Source organism: Anarhichas minor, unplaced genomic scaffold (genome assembly GCF_050575085.1).
Source record: "Anarhichas minor isolate MPS153535 unplaced genomic scaffold, ASM5057508v1 ptg000136l, whole genome shotgun sequence".
NCBI classification, from domain to species: domain Eukaryota; kingdom Metazoa; phylum Chordata; class Actinopteri; order Perciformes; family Anarhichadidae; genus Anarhichas; species Anarhichas minor.
In genome coordinates, this window is record NW_027466582.1 from 4,056,431 (window position 1) to 4,076,059 (window position 19,629).

The 19,629-nt window shown below is 46.5% G+C and overlaps 1 protein-coding gene across 10 annotated transcripts in view; it reads right to left on the reverse strand.

Annotated features, from left to right (window-relative positions):
* Positions 1–289: 289 nt before the first annotated feature.
* The window catches only part of ino80 (INO80 complex ATPase subunit), a 32,056-nt gene continuing 12,716 nt past the window's right edge, over positions 290–19,629 (reverse strand). For 2 of the 10 annotated variants that reach the window (XM_076084849.1, XM_076084846.1), the window contains exons 26-37: positions 19,395–19,535; positions 18,496–18,721; positions 10,799–10,926; positions 6,899–6,993; positions 6,307–6,379; positions 5,632–5,790; positions 5,416–5,518; positions 5,223–5,311; positions 4,572–4,730; positions 3,928–4,093; positions 2,026–2,241; positions 290–1,919 (exon numbers count right to left, since the gene is read on the reverse strand). In XM_076084849.1, the coding sequence (XP_075940964.1) occupies positions 1,705–1,919; positions 2,026–2,241; positions 3,928–4,093; positions 4,572–4,730; positions 5,223–5,311; positions 5,416–5,518; positions 5,632–5,790; positions 6,307–6,379; positions 6,899–6,993; positions 10,799–10,926; positions 18,496–18,721; positions 19,395–19,535 (1,770 nt within the window). In that variant the 3' untranslated portion in view covers positions 290–1,704. Of the gene's footprint in view, positions 1,923–2,025; positions 2,242–3,927; positions 4,094–4,571; positions 4,734–5,222; positions 5,333–5,415; positions 5,519–5,631; positions 5,791–6,306; positions 6,380–6,898; positions 6,994–10,798; positions 10,927–18,495; positions 18,722–19,394; positions 19,536–19,629 lie in introns of all 10 variants that reach the window. The other 8 variants (XM_076084844.1, XM_076084839.1, XM_076084848.1 and 5 more) reach the window with 5 other exon arrangements.

Sequence of the window (19,629 nt, forward strand, 5' to 3'; positions counted from 1 at the left end):
GATTGGGTTATGTTTTATTCAAATCAAGACCTCAATATGCACGATGTATTTGTTAAAGGGTTGGTGTACCAAAATTATAAATAAATAAAAATATGCCTTTGACATTTCCACCTCCATCCCCGATGAAATGGAGCTGAATGGAATTTGGTTGGGGCTGCTAAAAGCACTAAAACTATATTAGGAAAACTCAACATGTCTTTCCTAAAACAATGTCCCAATTATTTAGGTTCATAGGGACTATTTCTTCAGTAAAAAGTAGTTACAAGAAAAACCACAAAAAACAAAATGATTAAAAACAAGCAGAAAGGCTGAGTAAGCACTCTTTTATTTTCAGTTGGCTCCTCCTGTTAGTAAAATGGCAGACGCATTTCTTCATATGTACACATGACCTATAAAAATAGACAGGCAAATGAGGGAAAAGCCAAAGGAAATGTCGCTCTCATCAATATGTACAGCAATATAGAACATCGAATTTTAATCACACTATTAACACAAAACAAACAAGCCTGTAACAGATGTAGTGCTCAACTCAGGACACTGATGCAAACGTTTGTTGCTAAAACATCAATGACATCAAAGAGAACCGCAGACTCCTCATCACAAAAAGCAATCTCTGACAAGTAAAAATGGCTTCAGAACAATTTACACAGTTTTACAGATGAATACCCCCATTCGCAACGATCATCATGAATTGCCCATTTTTTGCTTTAATACAACTCAAATAACTTAAATAAAGACAACCAAATAATCTGAGTGAATTGATAAATTTACTGTTAGCAGCATTGCCGGATCAACCAGTACTCCTCGTTTTGGAATATAATTTTCACATCATCCATTCGTTCATTTTCCCATTGGACAAAAAAAAAAAATATATCATCGATTTTAATTTCCAAAAGACAAAAGATTTTCAAAATGGTAAGACCTGCCATGTTGGTATGGGTACTCGCACGCATCATCTATTACAAAAATAGGCGCTTTAGTAGAAAAGCTGTCGAGCTATTGTTTGGTAAAGTGTGGGGTGGTAAGGTATACGGTTCACAGCTCTGTGAAATGAAGAACCATCCACCGGTTTGCACTGAGCATATCTACACAACAATTAAATAACCTAATGTACATGTGTGAGAATCAACAACACAAACAAACAAAAAAAAGAAGAAGAAGGAAGACGTGGCTCAGTGCATTTGACAGTGACTCCTTTGCCTCCCTAAACTGGCAAAACATTTCAAAGCCCTTGAAGCTACACGTGTCGGTTCACTTTTATGTTGTCACAGCTCGGTAGCCAATCGAAGAGTTTCCTGTCACGGTGAGAAAAGTACAGTCTGTCTTCTCAGAGAAGCACTTGGAAATACTCTTGCTGCAATGCAAACAAAAATACTCAAGGCGGATTTTGTCCGCTGACCCGGACACGTTAAAATAAAACTGAACCAAGAAATGCGGAGGCTGGTAGGGACTGTACCTTCAAATGATTGTGTGTGTGCGTGTGTGTAGCTGTGAAGAGGGTCATTTTAGTTGCTGAGCCAGCAGACACAGCATGGTCCTACAGGTAGTGAGCCTCTGTTACTATCTACTGTATTTCATGTTAGTTTAGGCATAGGGCGTCTGTGGGGATCACAGTGAGAGTAGGTCAGTTATCTGTGTGTGTTCTATACGGAGTGTGTGTGTGTGTGAGGGCACATTCGTGTGTGTGTGTGTGTACAGTGTGCATCATCGAGCCCCAGGACCACCGGGGCCCTTGCCCTTCCTGACTGCGCCGTGGCTGCTGTGGTGGTGGTGGTGGTGGCTGGGGGCGAGCTGTTTGTGGGGGCTCGGCGTAGAGGCGCCTCCTTTGGCCTGGGGGGAGGAGCTCCTGCTGGGGTTGAAGGCGGGGCTAGTACCGGACCGGCCCAGGGAAGGCTGCAGGGGGCTGGACGCAGCGAGGCCTGCTGGAAGGTGGGACGGACATAGGTATGGTTACTACCATGGTGCTCCTGGAGACACCTACTTTAGCGGGACCTTCCGCAAAGCGTATATGCAACATTCACGAACCTTTAGAAACACTGTAACCGTAAGCAGCGTAAGCTGCCGCAGAAGCAGCCGCCGCACCGGCCATCGCTCCTGCCATGGCCGCCGCACTGCCCGCCGTTGACTTGCGCCCACGTCCTTTCCCTCCCGACTTCGACCCGCCTCCGGATCCTTTCGGCCGCCCCCGACTCCGCCCAGACCTGCCTCTGCCGGGACTGATTGTTTCCGAGGCTGAAACGCCTGAGGAAGGGAAGGCAAGCACATGAAAGTAAAAACTATCAGACATTGTTCTGTTTTTTTCCATCCTTGTACCAAAGCCAGTAGTACAAGTTCTTTGAATATATATTGTAGAGAGAGGATACATAAATAAAGTAAGTTTGGCAAGCTTGGCATATATACACAGTCCTTGAAAGACCCTGACATGATAGTTTTCCTGTAATACAGAATAATTACTACTAATCATTACCCTAAGTACAGGCTAAGGCAAAAACCAGAATATTGCTCTCATTTTCCAAATTGTTTGCAGAACTAGAGCCAGTGTTTGCCTCACTGGTAATGTGCCTAATCCCTCTAGAACCTTCTCCCCCTCTTTCTGACTCCCTACTCTCCCCACTGGTCTGCATTTTTTGTTGCATGTTTCCATGCAAACACTGTATAAACAACCCTTTTTCTGAGGAGAGATGAGCCTTTTCTCTCACTAACACCCGTCCCCCTCCACAAATCCCTCTCTCTTAACCTCCCTCCAAGACTAAATCTTACCCTTCCTCCCTTCTCACAATTGCTCCCTCATTCTAACCATCCTTCTCTCTCTCAAAGCTATCATCACAACGCCATTCGCTTCTCTGAAGGCACTAACTTTCTCCCAGCCCGCTGAGGCTTTGTTAATAATCTCCCTGGCAGGAGCCTCAACATGTCGGCAAACGTCCCAAATGGGTTTCCACAGAGCAGCATGTATTTAGGAGGGATTACCTTATTGCAGCGCATCCAAAGTACAGATATCCTGTACAGGCGATGTAAACTATCTGGATCCCATAGTACGGAACATACTGAAACATTGCAGCCAAAATAAAACCCTCTTAAATCTAAATAATCACCTGCGTAGTACATGTGAGGTAACAGACTACTTGCCTCAATGAACGCAAGAGAACATGATGTAATGACCTACATGTGAGTCACACAGATATGATTTCCAACACTGTTCTGCCTCACAGATAACACACCGGTTATGCTTTATTTGGCACATTTGGAGTTTTTAGAATGACAGATTGCATGCAGCGAGATTATCTGAAATCAGGAAACCATCAAACATGAACATTTTGACCGTGTATGATGTCCCTATAGGAGGCAAAATAGTGCTATGCACTAATTACATTTACAATATCCTTTGAGGATAAATTAAGCAGCATTTTATTGTTTTACTGTTGGAGCTACTTAATACACTCTCTTTATAAAAATGATCAAATGTTTTGTATGTACAATTTAAATCTGCAAATGAAAAAGTAATCCTAGATGCCAGTTAAATGTAGTGCAGTAACAAGTACTTAAAATGTAGCGGAGTAGAAGTATACAGTTGCATAAAATAGAAATACTGATGTTCAAGTATCTCAGAATTGTACTAAATGACTTGTACTTGAGTAACTGTACTTAATTATTTCCACCACTGTGTAAATGTGACAGAAATGACTATTACCCAAGAGTTAGCGCTATTTAGTAGCATAATAAGAAGAGTTAATTTAATATTTTACTGACTGCAATCACTGAAGCTTAAAGTAAAACAGATTTTTGGGGGAAACTGACAAGAAAATATCCCGTTTTCAATCATTCGTGTATGATCCTGGAATAAGGCACTAGCAACTGTACAGTGTATTGTTTCACTCACTCACGCTTCAAAGTCAAAGCTCGGCTGAAACCTATTTTCCCGCTCACCGTTCATGTTGTCAGAGACGGATCCAGACACAGAGGAGGGGGAGTTGGTGGCGCGAGACTGCGGCGCAGAGGACACCGGATCGTCCACGATGACCAGCATGTCGCTGCTGCTCTCGTCCGCGTCCGGAGGTAACGAGCCGGGCTGGAGCTCGCTGCTCAGGGAGATCTGGTCGCGCACAGGAGCACACACGCGCACACGCGCACACGCACACACACACACACACACACACACACACACACACACACACACACACAAACAAACAAAGGCAGGGGAGTCAGCACCACAGGGAACGAGTGAACCGGGCCGGTACAGCAAAGGGAAACAATGGAGGAACGATGAGAAGGAAGGGAGCATCGGAGGACGGGAGGCACAAGAAGAAGGGAAGGACGGATGGAATAGATAGGATGTAGAAAGTAAGAGTGGAGGAAATGATCAGATTAAGGAGGGGAAGCAGAAGTGACATAGAGACAGAGAGAATCAATAACTAAAAAAGGATGTGGATTCACGCCAAAGTATCCTGATGGAGCAGCAATTACCCCTCATTCATTCAGTCATATACAGAACTTGTATCCTCTTCCACTTCCTTCATTTCAATTAAAGGACACTCACACCCTTCTACTTCCTCCCCCCTGGGTTCCCTCACCTCACTAAAGGGACTGGGCATGGCCGAGTCCATCTCAACGCTGATGAAGGAGTCGTCTCCGTCTGCAGAGAGGTTGGAGTTGTCTCCCGAGGGCGCATGAGAGATGACCAGGTTCACCTCCCTCTTCTTCTTGGTCTCGGTCTCCTCGTTCTTCTTCTGCTGCTTAGAAACGGATGTTGACACAACCATTAAACCGTATCTCAAAGGAATGGGTTGGATTTCCATGAAATTTGCTCTTAATGGTGGACCCAAAGAGAACAAATCTGATTGTTTCTGGTGACTGACTTTTCACTTGCTTTAACATAAGGACAAACTTATACACTTATATATAATAAATATTCAAATTTAATATCCAGAATGCAATTAAGTTTGCTGAGCTTAGTCATGCTCACAAGAGGGTGATGATTTTAATAACCCTGCAGGTGTTTCTTCGAGGGACCGTTTGGAGTCAGTACTGGCGAGGTGTTAATGCAGCCTCTGCTTTTCCTCCTCCGCTACCTCATTCCTTCCCTTCTCACCTCATTTATTTTCTATTTCACATCCCACATTTGTTCTATCCTTTCTTCGTATTCTACACCTCCTGTCTCTTAGCTCTGCAGACTGAGATGACTGCTGACGCTCGAGGTTCCTGCTGATCGTGTTGTGCTGTACCTTCTCGGCGTACTTGTCCCTCTTCCTCTTGCGCTCCTTCACCTTGCTGCACTCTTCCACCTGCCTCTTCTCGTCCTGTCTCTGACGCACTACAGGAGAAGACACAATGGCTTTGTTATTTGTTTTTTTGAGGATCAGCTTTTGAGCAAAGAAAACTGAATTAAATGAAGACAAAGATGCCTAAAATACTCACGTTTCTTCTCCAGCTCACCGTCGTCCAATAGCAGGCTGACCACCTCTTTGGGTTTGAGTGAGTCTGGTTTGAAGTTGCCTCCAGAGATCACCACCCTTTGGATCTTATTGCATAAAAACAAATAATGTATTAATTTACTTGTGTTGTTTACTCTATTGCTTTGCTGGAATTTATCATATTTTGTGCGCTGGCTGATTGAGTGCTTGCGTTTCAGACCTCGCTTTTCTCCTTGGCCCGCTGCAGGATCCTCTCCTCGATGGACCCCTGACAGATGAGTCGATAGACGGTGACCTGCTTGGTCTGACCCAGCCTGTGAGCTCTGTCCATGGCCTGCTGGTCCACCGTGGGGTTCCAGTCGCTGTCGTAGAAGATGACCTGGAGGAAAGCATCTCAACTTTACTTTTTTTTTTCCTCTGCTGTATTTTTATCGTTTACCGACGACAGGCCGGACACGATGCGGACACTCCCCTTCTCTGTAATTCCTGGGACCTATTACGAGGAATTTGCTATCCCAAGTGAACGCCGCTTTAACGAGACAGATGTCCCGTGTTAACAGTCACTTCAAAGTCATTGTCATGAAAGCTAATCCCACTTGAACAGGGCTTTAGGGACACAAAGGGAGAGTATGCTGAGAGATGCTGATAAACACAGAGAGAGATCATCATTTCTATATGAATAATCACCCCCCTGCAATGCACGCACGCACACTCTATTGTCATTACATATTATTGATGCTGAAACACTGGTCATCATAAACTATCTTCATGACTCTGTCAGTAAAAGAAAAGAACTTGGCAGGGAATGTTCACTGCATTATTCAGGAGATATGTGCAGAGTTTAAGCTTCGCTATTGTATCGAAGTGTTTTTCCTTCAGTGTGTCGGTGACTCACAGTGTCAGCAGCGGTCAGGTTAATGCCGAGCCCTCCAGCCCTCGTACTCAGCAGGAAGACAAAGATGTCCGTCCTGCAGAGGGGGAAGACACACACACACACACAAAATGGAAAGATATCATTTACAAGTACAAATATCCAAATACAGTATCATGGCACAAAATTAAGTTACAATGTAAATAATGTCACTTCCGAACTTTAAGCCTGTCAGCAAAACTGAAATGAAACGTGTACTTGATGCCAACAGTAGAGTGGTCGACAAACCACAAACTCCTACACCTACCCCCCCCCCCCACACACACACCCACACACACACACACACACACACACAACAAGAATTGAACCCTAATGTAAACCATGTGGACTCACGAGGAAATACACGCACAAACATATTTGGACGTATGCGTGTAAGATTAAACCATTCGCTGATTGCTGCAATATACAAAATAGCGGATTGACAGTTAGTTAGTGGCAAAAAGCCGGTGTTTGGTTTCATGCACACACACACGCACGCGCACGCGCACGCACACGCACACACACACACACACACACACACACACACACACGCACTCTAGATCATATCTTTACCCACCGGCTCTGGAAGTCAGCCACCATGTCTCTGCGTTCAGAAATCTTGGACGATCCATCGAGCCGCATGTAGGTGTGCTTACGATAAACCATGTACTCCTGGAGAGACGGGAGAACATAAATAAGAAAACCGATGACACAATTATTTGATGTTGAACTTATCCCCCCCCATTCATTCTTTTGTTTGCCAGAACTCGGTGTAGTGCTGTCCCAGTTCAGTGTCTCCAAAGATTGAAATATTAGAAAATGTTTGCTGTAGATAAGTTGTCATATACGATCAGTTACTTTTAAAACTGCTTTAATAAAAATAACTGGATCCAGTGCTGCATGGAGTTCATGAATAAGGTTTTTGAATTCATGGATTTGAACTAGACCTTCCTGGATCACCTTTAGTTTTCATTTTGAACCCAACAAACCTAAAACCTAAAACAAATCCCACATTTCTTATGCACATTTAACGGAGTTGAAACCTCTTTCCCAGCCCAGAGAGACACTGAGAAATGCAGAATTTGATACTCAATCCCCCCAAATGTCTGCTAAGCTGTGTCTGTGTGTGTGTGTGTTTGTGTGTGTGTGTGAGTGTGTGGGTGGGTGTTAGGTCTGAAGGGAGGGGTTCTTTAAGTGCAACAGCAGTGATGAGGTGACATGTTGATCTCTCTTTAAGCACTGCCCTGAACCCCCGACCTCCTCACTCAAACATGTCAGTGCCCCTAAAACCCATGAACCAGCCACAAATACTGGCGCACATCACGACTCACCCCTCGCAATCATTCACAACGATATCCATGATTTGACGGTATGTTTTCTGTGACCCTCCCAACCCCTGTCATGACTCTCGGGGCCTCAGTCCCGGCAGGGCTTGCCCTCCTGGCTCTGTTCCCAGCAGCCCCATCTGCTCCGAGTGAACACTACATTAGGGACCATTAGCCCGGCGCTCGCCGAAATGCTGCTAACCTTGTTGAATTGGGTTTTGATGGCTTGCCAGCAGGATGTTGCGGATATTGTTGCTCTTACAGAATGTCCTTACTCAGCCTTCCTAATCTTAAAAAAAAAGGTTTCAGAAGTAGATCTGAGGCCTCTCAGACGTGAGTCTGTTACAATCTTTGCAACCTTCCGCCGACATGATTTAAAGCTCGTCGGGTCCTGGTGTGGACTTTCTCAGAGAGTGCTGCCACACTGAAACCGTTACCTCAACAGCTGGCAATTTTCTCTGGTATTTTGTTTGGGTTGGTGTTAATCATAAGTGACACGGCTTCATTTCTGCAGTTTTTCACAGGTTTTGTAACGCGTTTCATTGGAACGTTCAACCTTTAACTGGTCAGAATGTTAATCTTGTTCAACCACCTGTCAGCAGCCTATTATAGAACATATTTAGTAAAACAAAATCTTTATGGCTGTGGTGTCTGACAACAACAACAAACTTGAAATGATGTATGGGAGGAGAGAGGCATGGGAGAACAGTTTACAAAGCATGACGGCGTTTCCTCTTTTCCATCTAATATTATGCCTCTGCTCAAATGTACTTAAAACCTTCAGAGTTGGCACTTGGATGTGCAAAAAAACTAAAAAAGCGAGTCGTGGCAGCCAGTTTGTTCTCAACTTCCCAAACAATAACGAGCCCCCAAAGTCAAGAAACACAGTGTGTATTTATTGCGGTTCTCAGGTTGGGAACATAGTGTCACAGTGAACAGTCTGTTCCCAACTCGACTCCCAAACGCTAAAAATACGTCATAAAGAGAAAAGAACATGTAAGTGTGGCACTATGGGTACATGTTTGCCAGCACAAACAGTGTAGATTGCCAACGTTGGGTGTGTTGCATTTCACATCAGTGTGTCATAACTGCTTTCAGTGCCATAACATAAACAATACCAACTTATTCTACCGGCCATGGACTCAAAGTCTGTTTACAGGTCTTGAGGAGTAGGAACAAGTTGTATGAAGCCTTTTGTAACTCCAAAGGGAGCTGCACGAAGTCTGATAACTAGCAACACTATCCATCCATCAGAGCCTCCAAGTTAACGTTCACGAAAAATAAAACTCCACTACCCATGATCCCTATGAGGTGGCTCTTAATGCACACTACTTCTTTGTATTTAGTCAGAATGTATCATAAAACAGTCACAGTCTCATCCATGCTTTGAATTGCGTAATGGGTCCCTGTATCCCACTGCATAAACAAAACTCTGCTGCTGATTCTCTGAGTCATTGTGGGCATTCTCGCCCGCACTGCAATCTAAGCCGCAGGCTTGCAGCGCTGTCTAAGCAGCCGCAGACACACAACTCAAGCGGGGGGGGCAGCGACTTGGCGGTCCTGCTCCACTATCGGCTGCTGCCAGAGAAATTCGACAATGTTATTTTTTCGTCAGGCCACCCGGACCTCGGCGATCCATCATCCGACTACGCGGTGTCACCAGAAGAGACCAGGACGGCCGACCGGCGACGAAAACAATGACGCTAATGACGGAGATTAGCATCTGCCTCTCCTTCACACTCAAAATCAAAGAAAATCAACTCCATCTGCAGAATCTTTATCCCCGACCGAAGAGAAAGATAATATGATCAAGGAAAACTGAAGCCAGAGTGGGAGAATACGTGGTTTCATTCGTGAATCTCTTTAACCCAGCAGTAAAGGAGATGCTGTCACAGCCCCACATGACTGTATGAGGTCACTTCTACTGTAACATTGCCTCATTAGACCTGGAGAACATACCTTGGTGGGGCAGTCTGTGAGAAGAACATTAACCCCATCACTCCGGCCAAAATCCTGTATCAGATATAGGTCATTTAATATCTCCACATGCTAAAGCTCGTTTTTTGTATCCTCCTGTATGAATTAAATACTCTATAAACATAACACAGAATTTAAGATGCCTACGTTATCTAAGCCGTCTTGAACACTCTTCCCGTTAAACACTAGGCAATCCCACCGCTTCCCAGACAGACAGGAAGACAGTCCATAACCACCTGGGCTGGGTCCATCTGCCATCAAAAGATTTGGCTGTGGAAACAGCACCGCACCGTGTGAATGGGGAAGGAGTTCCCAGTGACATCATGCCAGAGGCTTTTGGCTCCACCGTGATGTTTGAAACAACTACGGAGGCAACAATAGTCTATTGCTGTCGACACATGGTCACCAGCATAATTGCTTTGAGTCATTACTTTTCCTTCGGAGTGCGGTGACTCAGATTTTACAAATTATTTTAACTTAAACCCGATTGCCCCCGGCTTCGAAACGGATTACAGCTAGCCAAGGATGTTAAACAGAGACAGTGCCTCTGTGTTTGATGCAGTGGTTGTCTTTGTTCATAAATGACCTCAACAATATGATGACGTATCGGTGTTGACTTTGTGCCCATCAATGCAGATTAGATTACTTCTCCTCTGTAGATAAAAGTAATAAAAGTCCCCAAAAACACCCTGGAGTTTTTTTATTTCTGGCTTTATGTCGATCTTTCCTCGTTTGTTCCCCTCTTTTCTCCCTCTCTAAAAACGACCTTTGTCTTCTGCAGAATGTCTCTCTCTTCTAACCCCAAGGCCATGCCACTCCCATCGGCCCCTCTAGCCTCCACCTCGCCTCTTTCCTCATTCCTTCCAGTCATCCCTCCCATCTGGCTGCCTCCCCCTGCAGATGAGACCCCGCTAATTAGCCCTGACCTGTTAATTATCCGTCTAATGAGTCCGCTAACGAGGGACAGGCAGGCTGATTAGAGGTACTGGAGCTCAATGCCTCGCTAGTGGAAGCCGACCAGTTCAACAACTGGCTCGGAGCAACACGGGTATATATGCAAATGACAAATTAAAGGTGTGTCTTCAGAGAGCACGATTTTTTCCTTTTTAGGAATTGATTAGTGGTAGTTGTGTGTGTGTGTGTTTGTGTGTGTGTGTGTGTGTGTGTGTTCATACCTCCAGTAGGTCTATCATGCGGGTCATTTGGGAGTAGATGAGGACTCTGTGTCCGTGGGTCTTTAGCCGACTCAACAGGATATCCAAGGTGTGGAGCTTTCCACTTTCTGTGATCAGGCTCTCCTTATCTAGAAGAGGAAGAGACAAAAAGACGTGAAAACCCAAACTACCGCGAGTAACTGACGAGACGCATTTGACACAGTGAGATTGTTAAAAATGCCTTTCTCTTGTGTCCAAGTGTCGTGTCAATCTTTTCCTTTATTACCCAATGTAATGTTTTTACTTGAGATCTTTCATAATATGTCTGCTTACTGGCAGAATACAGATAAGCAGCCCTATCAATTCAGAGGTTATTAACTCTTCCCTAATCAATACAAGTCTTCAATAAGACTCTATTCTCCAGGATAAAGACCCTTTCACCAGAGCGGATCAGCCTGGGGATCAATACTCCTAAATCTGTCTCTAATCTGGTGATTGTTTAAATAAAGCATGCGCCCTTATTGACTGGACTGCTGATGAGTGCACAGAGAGAGTGATGGAGAATGAGAGAGAGAGAGAGAGAGAGAGAGAGAGAGAGAGAGAGAAAGAGAAAGAACAAGAAGGAGAGAGAAATTGTGAGAAAACGTGATTTACACTCCATCTCACACAATGGCACAAAAGACGAACAAATAGTCCTTTGCAGTTGGCCTCGGTCACGTCACTGCCAACACCACATCAGGTGCTCTTCGGCCCTCAAAAGACCATGGAGAGCAATGCGATCCAGGGTCTGCTGTTCAAGTGGTTCCTTCCACGTCCAGCTGATGAGGAATTAACGTCATCTGGCACAATGGCAGAATGAGAAAAGGGCCGGGGCCGCCATCGACCCGGGCGACAGGCACACTATGGTGTTTGACCACGGGGTCGTGACCCGGAGTGAGGGGAACCTCGGGCCGGGTCCAGGGTCGGGTGACGGGGTCGGGGCCTGGGGTTACAAGAGAGTCCCTGTGGGAGAGTCAGGCTCGGCCGTCTCGCACACCAGTCGGACACTTGTTCCCAAGCCCCTTTTGTATAGCCGAAACCTGGGCTTCTAAATATTTCCCTGTCCTGTTTCCTTGCTTTGTCAACGTAATGTAACCAACCGCGTTAAAATGCCGTTCCATTAATCCAAAACACACGGTCAGAACTGAGGCTGCGATAATACATGAATATGACAACTTCCTACAACAATACGTGTAAAACCCGGATAAGAAATCATTGCGTAAAAACAATAACATGCGCTAAAGTATGCTCCATGATCCAACAACACTCACAAACTGGATCTTTCTCTATTTAAACCAGTAGCATTCTATGCTAATGTGTACTCAGACTGAACCCTGACCTGTGACCCTTTAGTATTGCCCCCCCACACCAAAAAAAAAAAAAAAAAAGGTCAGGCCCTGTAGAGGTGTTAAAGAGGAACTAATAGAAGAGATGAACAGGGGAAACACTCTGGGGAAGTGTTGGAGAGCTCACCTACAGGTCACTGTGGAGTGGTGTCAGCCTTGTCACACAGTCCTAGAGCCCCCAAGTGTTGACAGGACGAGTTCTGAATCAACATGTTTGGTTTTCCTCCACACAACTGGTGTATTACGGACAAAGTGCTTTTCACTACTGTTGTCAGTCCTCAGAGTAAATAAAAATAGCTGAGATGAAATGAACGAAGAGGACGAGAGGTGGAGGAAAATAAGGGAAAATGGACATGGGGGATAATAAAAGATACTTAAAACACACTGCTAGCAAGAGACAATGAACTAAATCTGAACCAGATCCAACATAACCATAGATTTACTAGGTACGCAGTTGTTTCAGATTGCTGTGGCTCATTTCGGTATGTACTAAGAGACCAGCGCACTGCACTCCCTGAGGTACACAAACGCTGTATCCCGCCATCAAAGACCTATAATTGGCCATGGCGTCGAGAAAGTGGGGCAGCCGAAAAGTAGAAGGAAGCGAGCGTGAGCCGTGCGGAGGATTAGACATGTGTGCGGTGAAGGAAAAAGGTCCAGACGGAGAGTGAAGGAGGTCTGCGGTGGCTCCGGCTGCAGCGGGCTGGTATTAGCACGGTGGCGGCGATGTCGTGGTTAAATTCAGACTCGGGGGGGGGGGGGGGGGGGGGGCCCTCACCACAGGTGCCACTCGAACCAAGGGCTGCTGCTCAGTCAAGGGCACCAGACAGTGCTGTGGGCCACGATACCAACCGCCCAGATGCAAACCACCACTTGGCAAAGACGGAAAATGCTCATATACGGCAATATTGCTCAAGAGCTGCCACCACTCCGTTTCTAGCAGATTATGCATTTAAGCCTCCAGACTCCTATGGCATGTTTGAAGAAGGGTTGAAGCTCCTATCTAAGGATTTCTGTGGCCAAACAGGGCTGAACGGTATGTATTTAATCTCATTCTTGAAGGGTAAAAACTGTAAATCTGAAAATCCCATTTTAAGCAGTTAGATACTATTATTTCTGTATTAAGAGACATGTCAGCCGGGGTAATCCTTTTGTTTATGCCTGGATTATGAAGGCGGCCATTAATAGGAGAGCTGCTCTTTAAGAAAGCCACCGTGTGACATTGGACTACGCTGATGACTGCTCCTACATTTTGATCTTTCTGTTCACGCTGAGGGAACTGATCTGATCACTAACATATTTGAAACGCAGTTGCTTTTAGCCAACAGAGAACTGAGTGGAACAAAGAAAGATGCTACGTTATCAAAGGAGAGCAGGGAAACAGATGTCCAACAGAAATGGCGAGGCCGTCTCTGCCCCTGCAACTCCCTAAATCCCAGCGATGTGGCTTTACAGAGAGAGAGGTGGCCGAGTTCAAAACATTTAGAGCTGTATATAGAAAATCCCTATTTCTAAATATCGAAGCGAAACCAAGAAAATGAATAATTGGGATTTTCGGGAGGGCTTTGGAGGTCCGTCTCGTTCCAACGTAACACTTATGGCTCACATTACAAGCTACATGTGGCTGCAGTGAAATGCATGGCCGTTGGATGTAATAAACCATTCATGCAACATGAATTATGGAGCCTTTAGAAGGATTAAAACGTCTGTACATCTAACTCGTTAGGCGCTTAAAATGAATTGGCCTTCAAGAGTCAGTCAATGTCAGTCAAAATCAGTCAACGCAGTCTCATGATATGAAGCTAACGGCCTCAGAACACTTCACATGTAAACCAAACGGCAGAACATTTGGGATCCTTTTCTGAATACGTGAGCGGTAAAATAAAATGTGGATTCAAATGCACCGAAATGGATAACACTAGCATCAGATATCAAGGTGTCCCCGTCCCCCATGTCTCCATAATACTTATTGATTGCGATTACATCCAGAATTTTAACCAGAAAAGACAAAAACAACAACTTTCTAATTGTGGACTGACGAGGACCAGGACTGCGTTGAGACCACACCCCAAAACACAAGCAAATCCCATGTGGTGTCACACCACTCTGCTGTTGCTATGGATACACATATCAAGCTTCACCACCTGCCCTGCCCCCCCCCCTTCACCCGCCTAAATCCAATCCAGTCTAACTGCGGTATTCACCCGGCCAGCCCTCCCCATCTCCGCCTCCTCTCCGTACCTCCTGCTGGCAGATTAAGCTACACTCCCCTGTCCCTCCTCTCTCCCCCCTTTTCCACCACATCCACTGCGCCCTCCAGCTCCCTCTCGAACCTCCCTTCCCTCCTCCGCTACTACAACCCCCCCCCCCCCCATACACCCTCTCTCCCTCCCCCTGCTGTCTGTCCCCCGACAGTGTAATCCAATCCCTGTAGGGCCAGAGCCAGGGGCCTGACACGGTCCTGACCCAATTAGAGGCCTGCTGCCAGCTAATTAACCCCGGCCCAGCCCCGGTGCCTGGCGCCTGATACTCCCAAACCAACTACGGCGCTAATTTCATTAATGCGCCGCTACAATCTTCTGTCCTGTCCTGTCCCCTCTGCTGCTGCCAAAAGCCGAGCCGCCCCAAAAAACCGGAGGAAGGGAAGCGGACCAGATGCGATCGAAAAAGAGGAGACGAACAGCAGCAGCAAAAAAAAAAAGAAAAAAAAAAGTCAAGAGCTGATGAAAGAAGATAGATGGATGGTTATGTGAGAAAGAGAGACAGATGGGGGGCCACGGAGCAGGTCGAATCAGAGATCGACTCGAGCGTCAGCCCCTCACTGTATAATGATACATTACACTGTGCAATCAATAAGTCAATGGGCAACACTTGTTCAGCACCGCTGATGATGGAAATATTAGCCTGACACTACTTTGCTGCTTCTGCATGTATTGACAAAAACCAGACTCAAACTTAATTTTCCTCGTGGCGACAGCATCAGTATAGCTAAGAGCCAGATGCCAGCGGGGAGGTTTTGGATGCAAAGTGGGCTGACAGAGAGCAGGAGATTTTTAGCTTCTTGTTTAGGGCTCGGTGACGCTTCACAGATGCTAAACAAAGTAAAAGATATGTCTGCAGCACGGTATCGGCAGAAGAGCCAAATGACAAACATCTGTGTGTGTGTGTGTGTGTATATATGGAACATGTTTGTTAATGCATCGCGGTCTCCGTTCAAACATGCAAGGGGAGCACTTCTCTCGGTTCCTCTAGGAGTCGTTAAGCAGGGGAAGAGACAGACAGTCGCGGGGCAATCTCACCACACCACAGCAGCCCACTGTGAACTCTGTCATTAAGATAGATTACTGCGAGTTACCCGTGGCCAGCGCTGACTCGACACACACCACAGATGAAAGCTGGATGGGGAGAGAGACGGGGGAGAGTTGGCTTCCATGTTCAAAGGTATCATCACATAGGTATAATGTGGCTTATGTCTCCCCCTTCAGTCTACTTTGGGACTCAAGTTTCTAAAGAAGCAGTGAACACGCTTTTCCATCTTGTGGGACACATTAATAGGCATAAGTTGGACGCGGAAAGCAAAACAAATCGCTATCCCTTTACACACTTGGCTGAATGTTTTCTTTCTTTTCTCTCTCTGCTGCCAAAAAGAAAAGCCGAATTCCACAGACGGTAACCGGTGCCAGTTTTAATGCACATTGAGAGGGACAGAGTCAGACGGTGGTGCGGTGAGGCTGGCCGTCTGTGTTGTTCTGTGCCTGTCTGTCGGAGGGCCGGGGGAAGCTTCCTGCCATTTTGCTGGAGAGCAGAGTTTCTTTGAAGGGACAGGAAGGCAGAACTGCATTTCCCACAGCCTGATGTGGGCCTCTCTCTCTCTCTCTCTCTCTCTCTCTCTCTCTCATACTCTGATTGATACACAGACGTGCATTCAAACACAGTCAGTAAAAACAAGTTGCACAACAAGACGCACAGAAATAAAGTCCTTTACCGTCTCCTTCACACACATACCCTCCTCTTCCTCCTCCGCAGCAGCGGTGGTCGTTTTCCAGCTCACAACAAAGGTAGAAAGAGGGCCAACAGTCGGCGCTATAGTGAGAAGGCTGTCATTTCGTGGAACGGTCCCTTCTAATTACTGAAAGCGATGCAAGGGCCACACGGACAGCGAGGAAGGTTATTTCCGTGTCACTCTGGAATGTTCTGCAAATAATCCTACAGCACGCAAAAAACGATTTCCTTTCAAGCTAATCTTTAACCTGACTCATAACAGTTCTCGGCAGGAAATTTGTCCATATGTGAGGTTTTCCGGAGAGCGAAAGAGAGACGACCGCAGAACAAACAAGTCTGGAATGTCTCTGTGGTTATAGTCAAAACCCTCTTCTCCTGTCCTGGTGGCTAGTTCACTTCATGGCCGATACTACCCAGCATGCATCTTGCTTTCTCTGCGATCAGGTGCACATAATCGTCAATATCATGAGCATAGAGAAGACAGTTCATTCTTTTTTAGAATGAAAAATATGTTTCCTGAAGGGGAATTCTGCTATCACATCAGAAACAAATACATTTGAGGTTCAAGACATTCCAGCCTCGATTGTTTTTTCCTCCTCGACGGCTTCTTAATAAGTCCTCTGATTAGATTCCTCCGTCGATATCAGTGGGCAGCCGTACTCACGCCATGGCGCTCAAAACAAACAGTCATTCAGCTCTGCCATTTGTTCTAAAAAAGGTGTGGGGCTGGGAGTGCAGAGGGGGGGGAGGGTGGGAAACTTCAGCCGGGCTACTGTACATATCTGGGCCTTGATGTGGCAACAATGTGTTCGGCGGAGGACGGGTGCCGGCGCGTTGGGTCACTTCCTTCCTACCGAGGCTGAGAAACAAGTTGGAGACCAGACGGACCGAGAGGCCGCGGCCAGATACTGATTTCAGATCAGCTCCCGGTCCTGTCTGTTAGCGGGAGAGACGGAGGTGAGGCTTGTCCTCGGGCAGGCGTGTGAATAAAGGCCGCCGAGCGTGGGAGAGTGTGTGGGGGAGAGGTGAGAGACACCTCAGGCCCCCGTGTGAGTGCTGCACAATTCCCTGAATGGACCCGATGGTGCACACACACACACACTCACACACACACACACACACACACACTCACACTCACACTCACACTCACACACACACACACACCATCTATTAGTGTTACCTAACTAAGCACTTGAACAATGACCAGTAGCTAAACTTCCTCGCTTTGTCTGCCTCCGTATAACTTCACAAGAGCTTTCAAGACGGTTCTCACACAGACACGCAAATACTTGTTTGGTTTCTCACTTTTACACACAAACACTCTCACAAGCACATGTATGCACAGGAGAAGAAAAAAAAAAAGCATTACGTTGCATTACTATTGCAATCTGTGAGAGAGCGGGACGTTTAGGGATGTTAACGTTGCTGTGTAAAGTACCTAAACCGACAAAATGAGTGTATTGCAGGCTTATCAAGCATAAAAAAGGACACACGCATCCATTTTCTGTCTGTTGCCACACAAAACAAGAAAAAAAAAGAGCAGTCATCACAATCCATGACAGAGACAGTTTATCAGATGCAGAGCGGGTCAGTGAGAAGGGAAGTGTTGTCTGTAAAACTCTAATGGCCTCTCTCACCCTGGACATCCATCAGTCATCTGAGCCCTGGCAGCAAATCAGCTCCCACTCTGCTGCAGTTGACCCTCGACTCGACAAGCCGAGCTCCTCCGATAAAGGCTTGTGAGCACACGTACACACACACACACACACACACACACACACACACACACACGGCCCCGTATTCACACCTTAATGGAAATCGCCGGTGTGCGTTAATGCGAGTGAACTCCTACAGAAGCCTTTTATCTCAGCAGTTCCACTGGGCGGCGAGGGATCGGCTGTCCGGTGGACTGACAGGCAGAGACAGATGAGGGAGATGTCCCCGGCTCTGCCCCGCTGACCCCGGGCTGGCCTCTGTCGATTCTCCCACGGGCCCCTAGTTCACCCTTCAGTCAAAAACTGGATTTCTACAGAGAGCATCATTTGTATTTATGACACAGTTTCCATTAAGTTTTAGCAAGTCCCACAGCAATGCAGGCTGCTGCTACGGACAAACAGGCACAAATTGCTTTATTTACTTCGGCCTTAAGGTAGTCATTTGCTGATGTCACTAGCAGACGCTCATTTATGCGTTACCCTTTAGCTACATAGCATCAAAGTTAGCCATTGCGAGCTACAGCAAAGCTGCACACCTGTCCGATAAAAACACGCCGGCGAGAACTCAAAGTAAAGCAACAACATAACAGAACACACAAACACACAAAGTCCTTACCGGGTATCCGGATGGAGGACCATCCATGCCGCGGGTAGAGGGCCATCACACCCCCGGGGCATTGTGGGTGGAAAGCATTGGCCCTCGCCAGCCAGTCGGAGGCAAGTTCCGGGGAGCCGTAGAGGAAACACTGTTTGAACACCGCGCCCCCTCCGCTGCGCGTCAGCCGCCACTCGTACTCGGCACTGCGGTCGTCACAATAACGCTCCATGGGAACTGCTGTCACCTAGGAAACAAAAAAGAAAGATGAGGATTGTCTGCGAATGAAACAAAAGAAAATATTGTGCGGTGGAGAGAATGAAGATTTTTAGGATAATGTGTTTCAAGCGTGTATGTTAATACTCTGGCTGAGCAATATATTTGTGTTAGTCAAAACATTTGCTTCTGTTTGCATGTGTACCACCTCGATTTATACTTGAGTAGGGATAGAGGGAAAGTCACTGCATGAAGGCTGATTCTGAATCAGCAGGTTCTGTTTGTGTGTGTGTGTGTGTGTGTGTGTGTGTGTGTGTGTGTGTGTGTGTGTGTGTGTGCGTGTGTAGGAGGGGGGCAAGAGGAAGCTTGACTACTGGTTAACAACCTGAGCAAGAACCCCCTTTTTTTTGACTCTGTTTGTTTTAAATGCAGCTGGAAGCCACAGCGGTCGCCCCCACAGCCCAACCACACACACACACACACACACACACACACACACAAATAAGAGGTGCTCATTGTTGAAAGCCTACAAAATGCAATGTGCACAGCGCGTCCCTCTTCCCTTTCCACGACCACCCAAACGCTTGTCTGTCTTGCACGGGTCAGCACACACACACCACACACACAGACTGTCCTCACAAACACACAAAGGACATGCAAGAGTGCCTTGCTTCACACACACACACACACACACACACACTCACCCTGGGCGTGGCGGCTAGCAGGAACTTGGGTGGCAGTGTGAGCTGGCAGGGCCGCAGCGTAGAGGTGGAAGAGTTTCGACTGTGGATGGTCACGTCTGTGTGTCCCATCATGCCGGGTCTTAAGGCTGTGAACACCAGGTCCTGAAACAAACACACACACACACAAACAGAATATTACTATCCTGTTGCATTACGCCCAAAACTTTACAAATACAGTGATTACATCCGAGTGGAG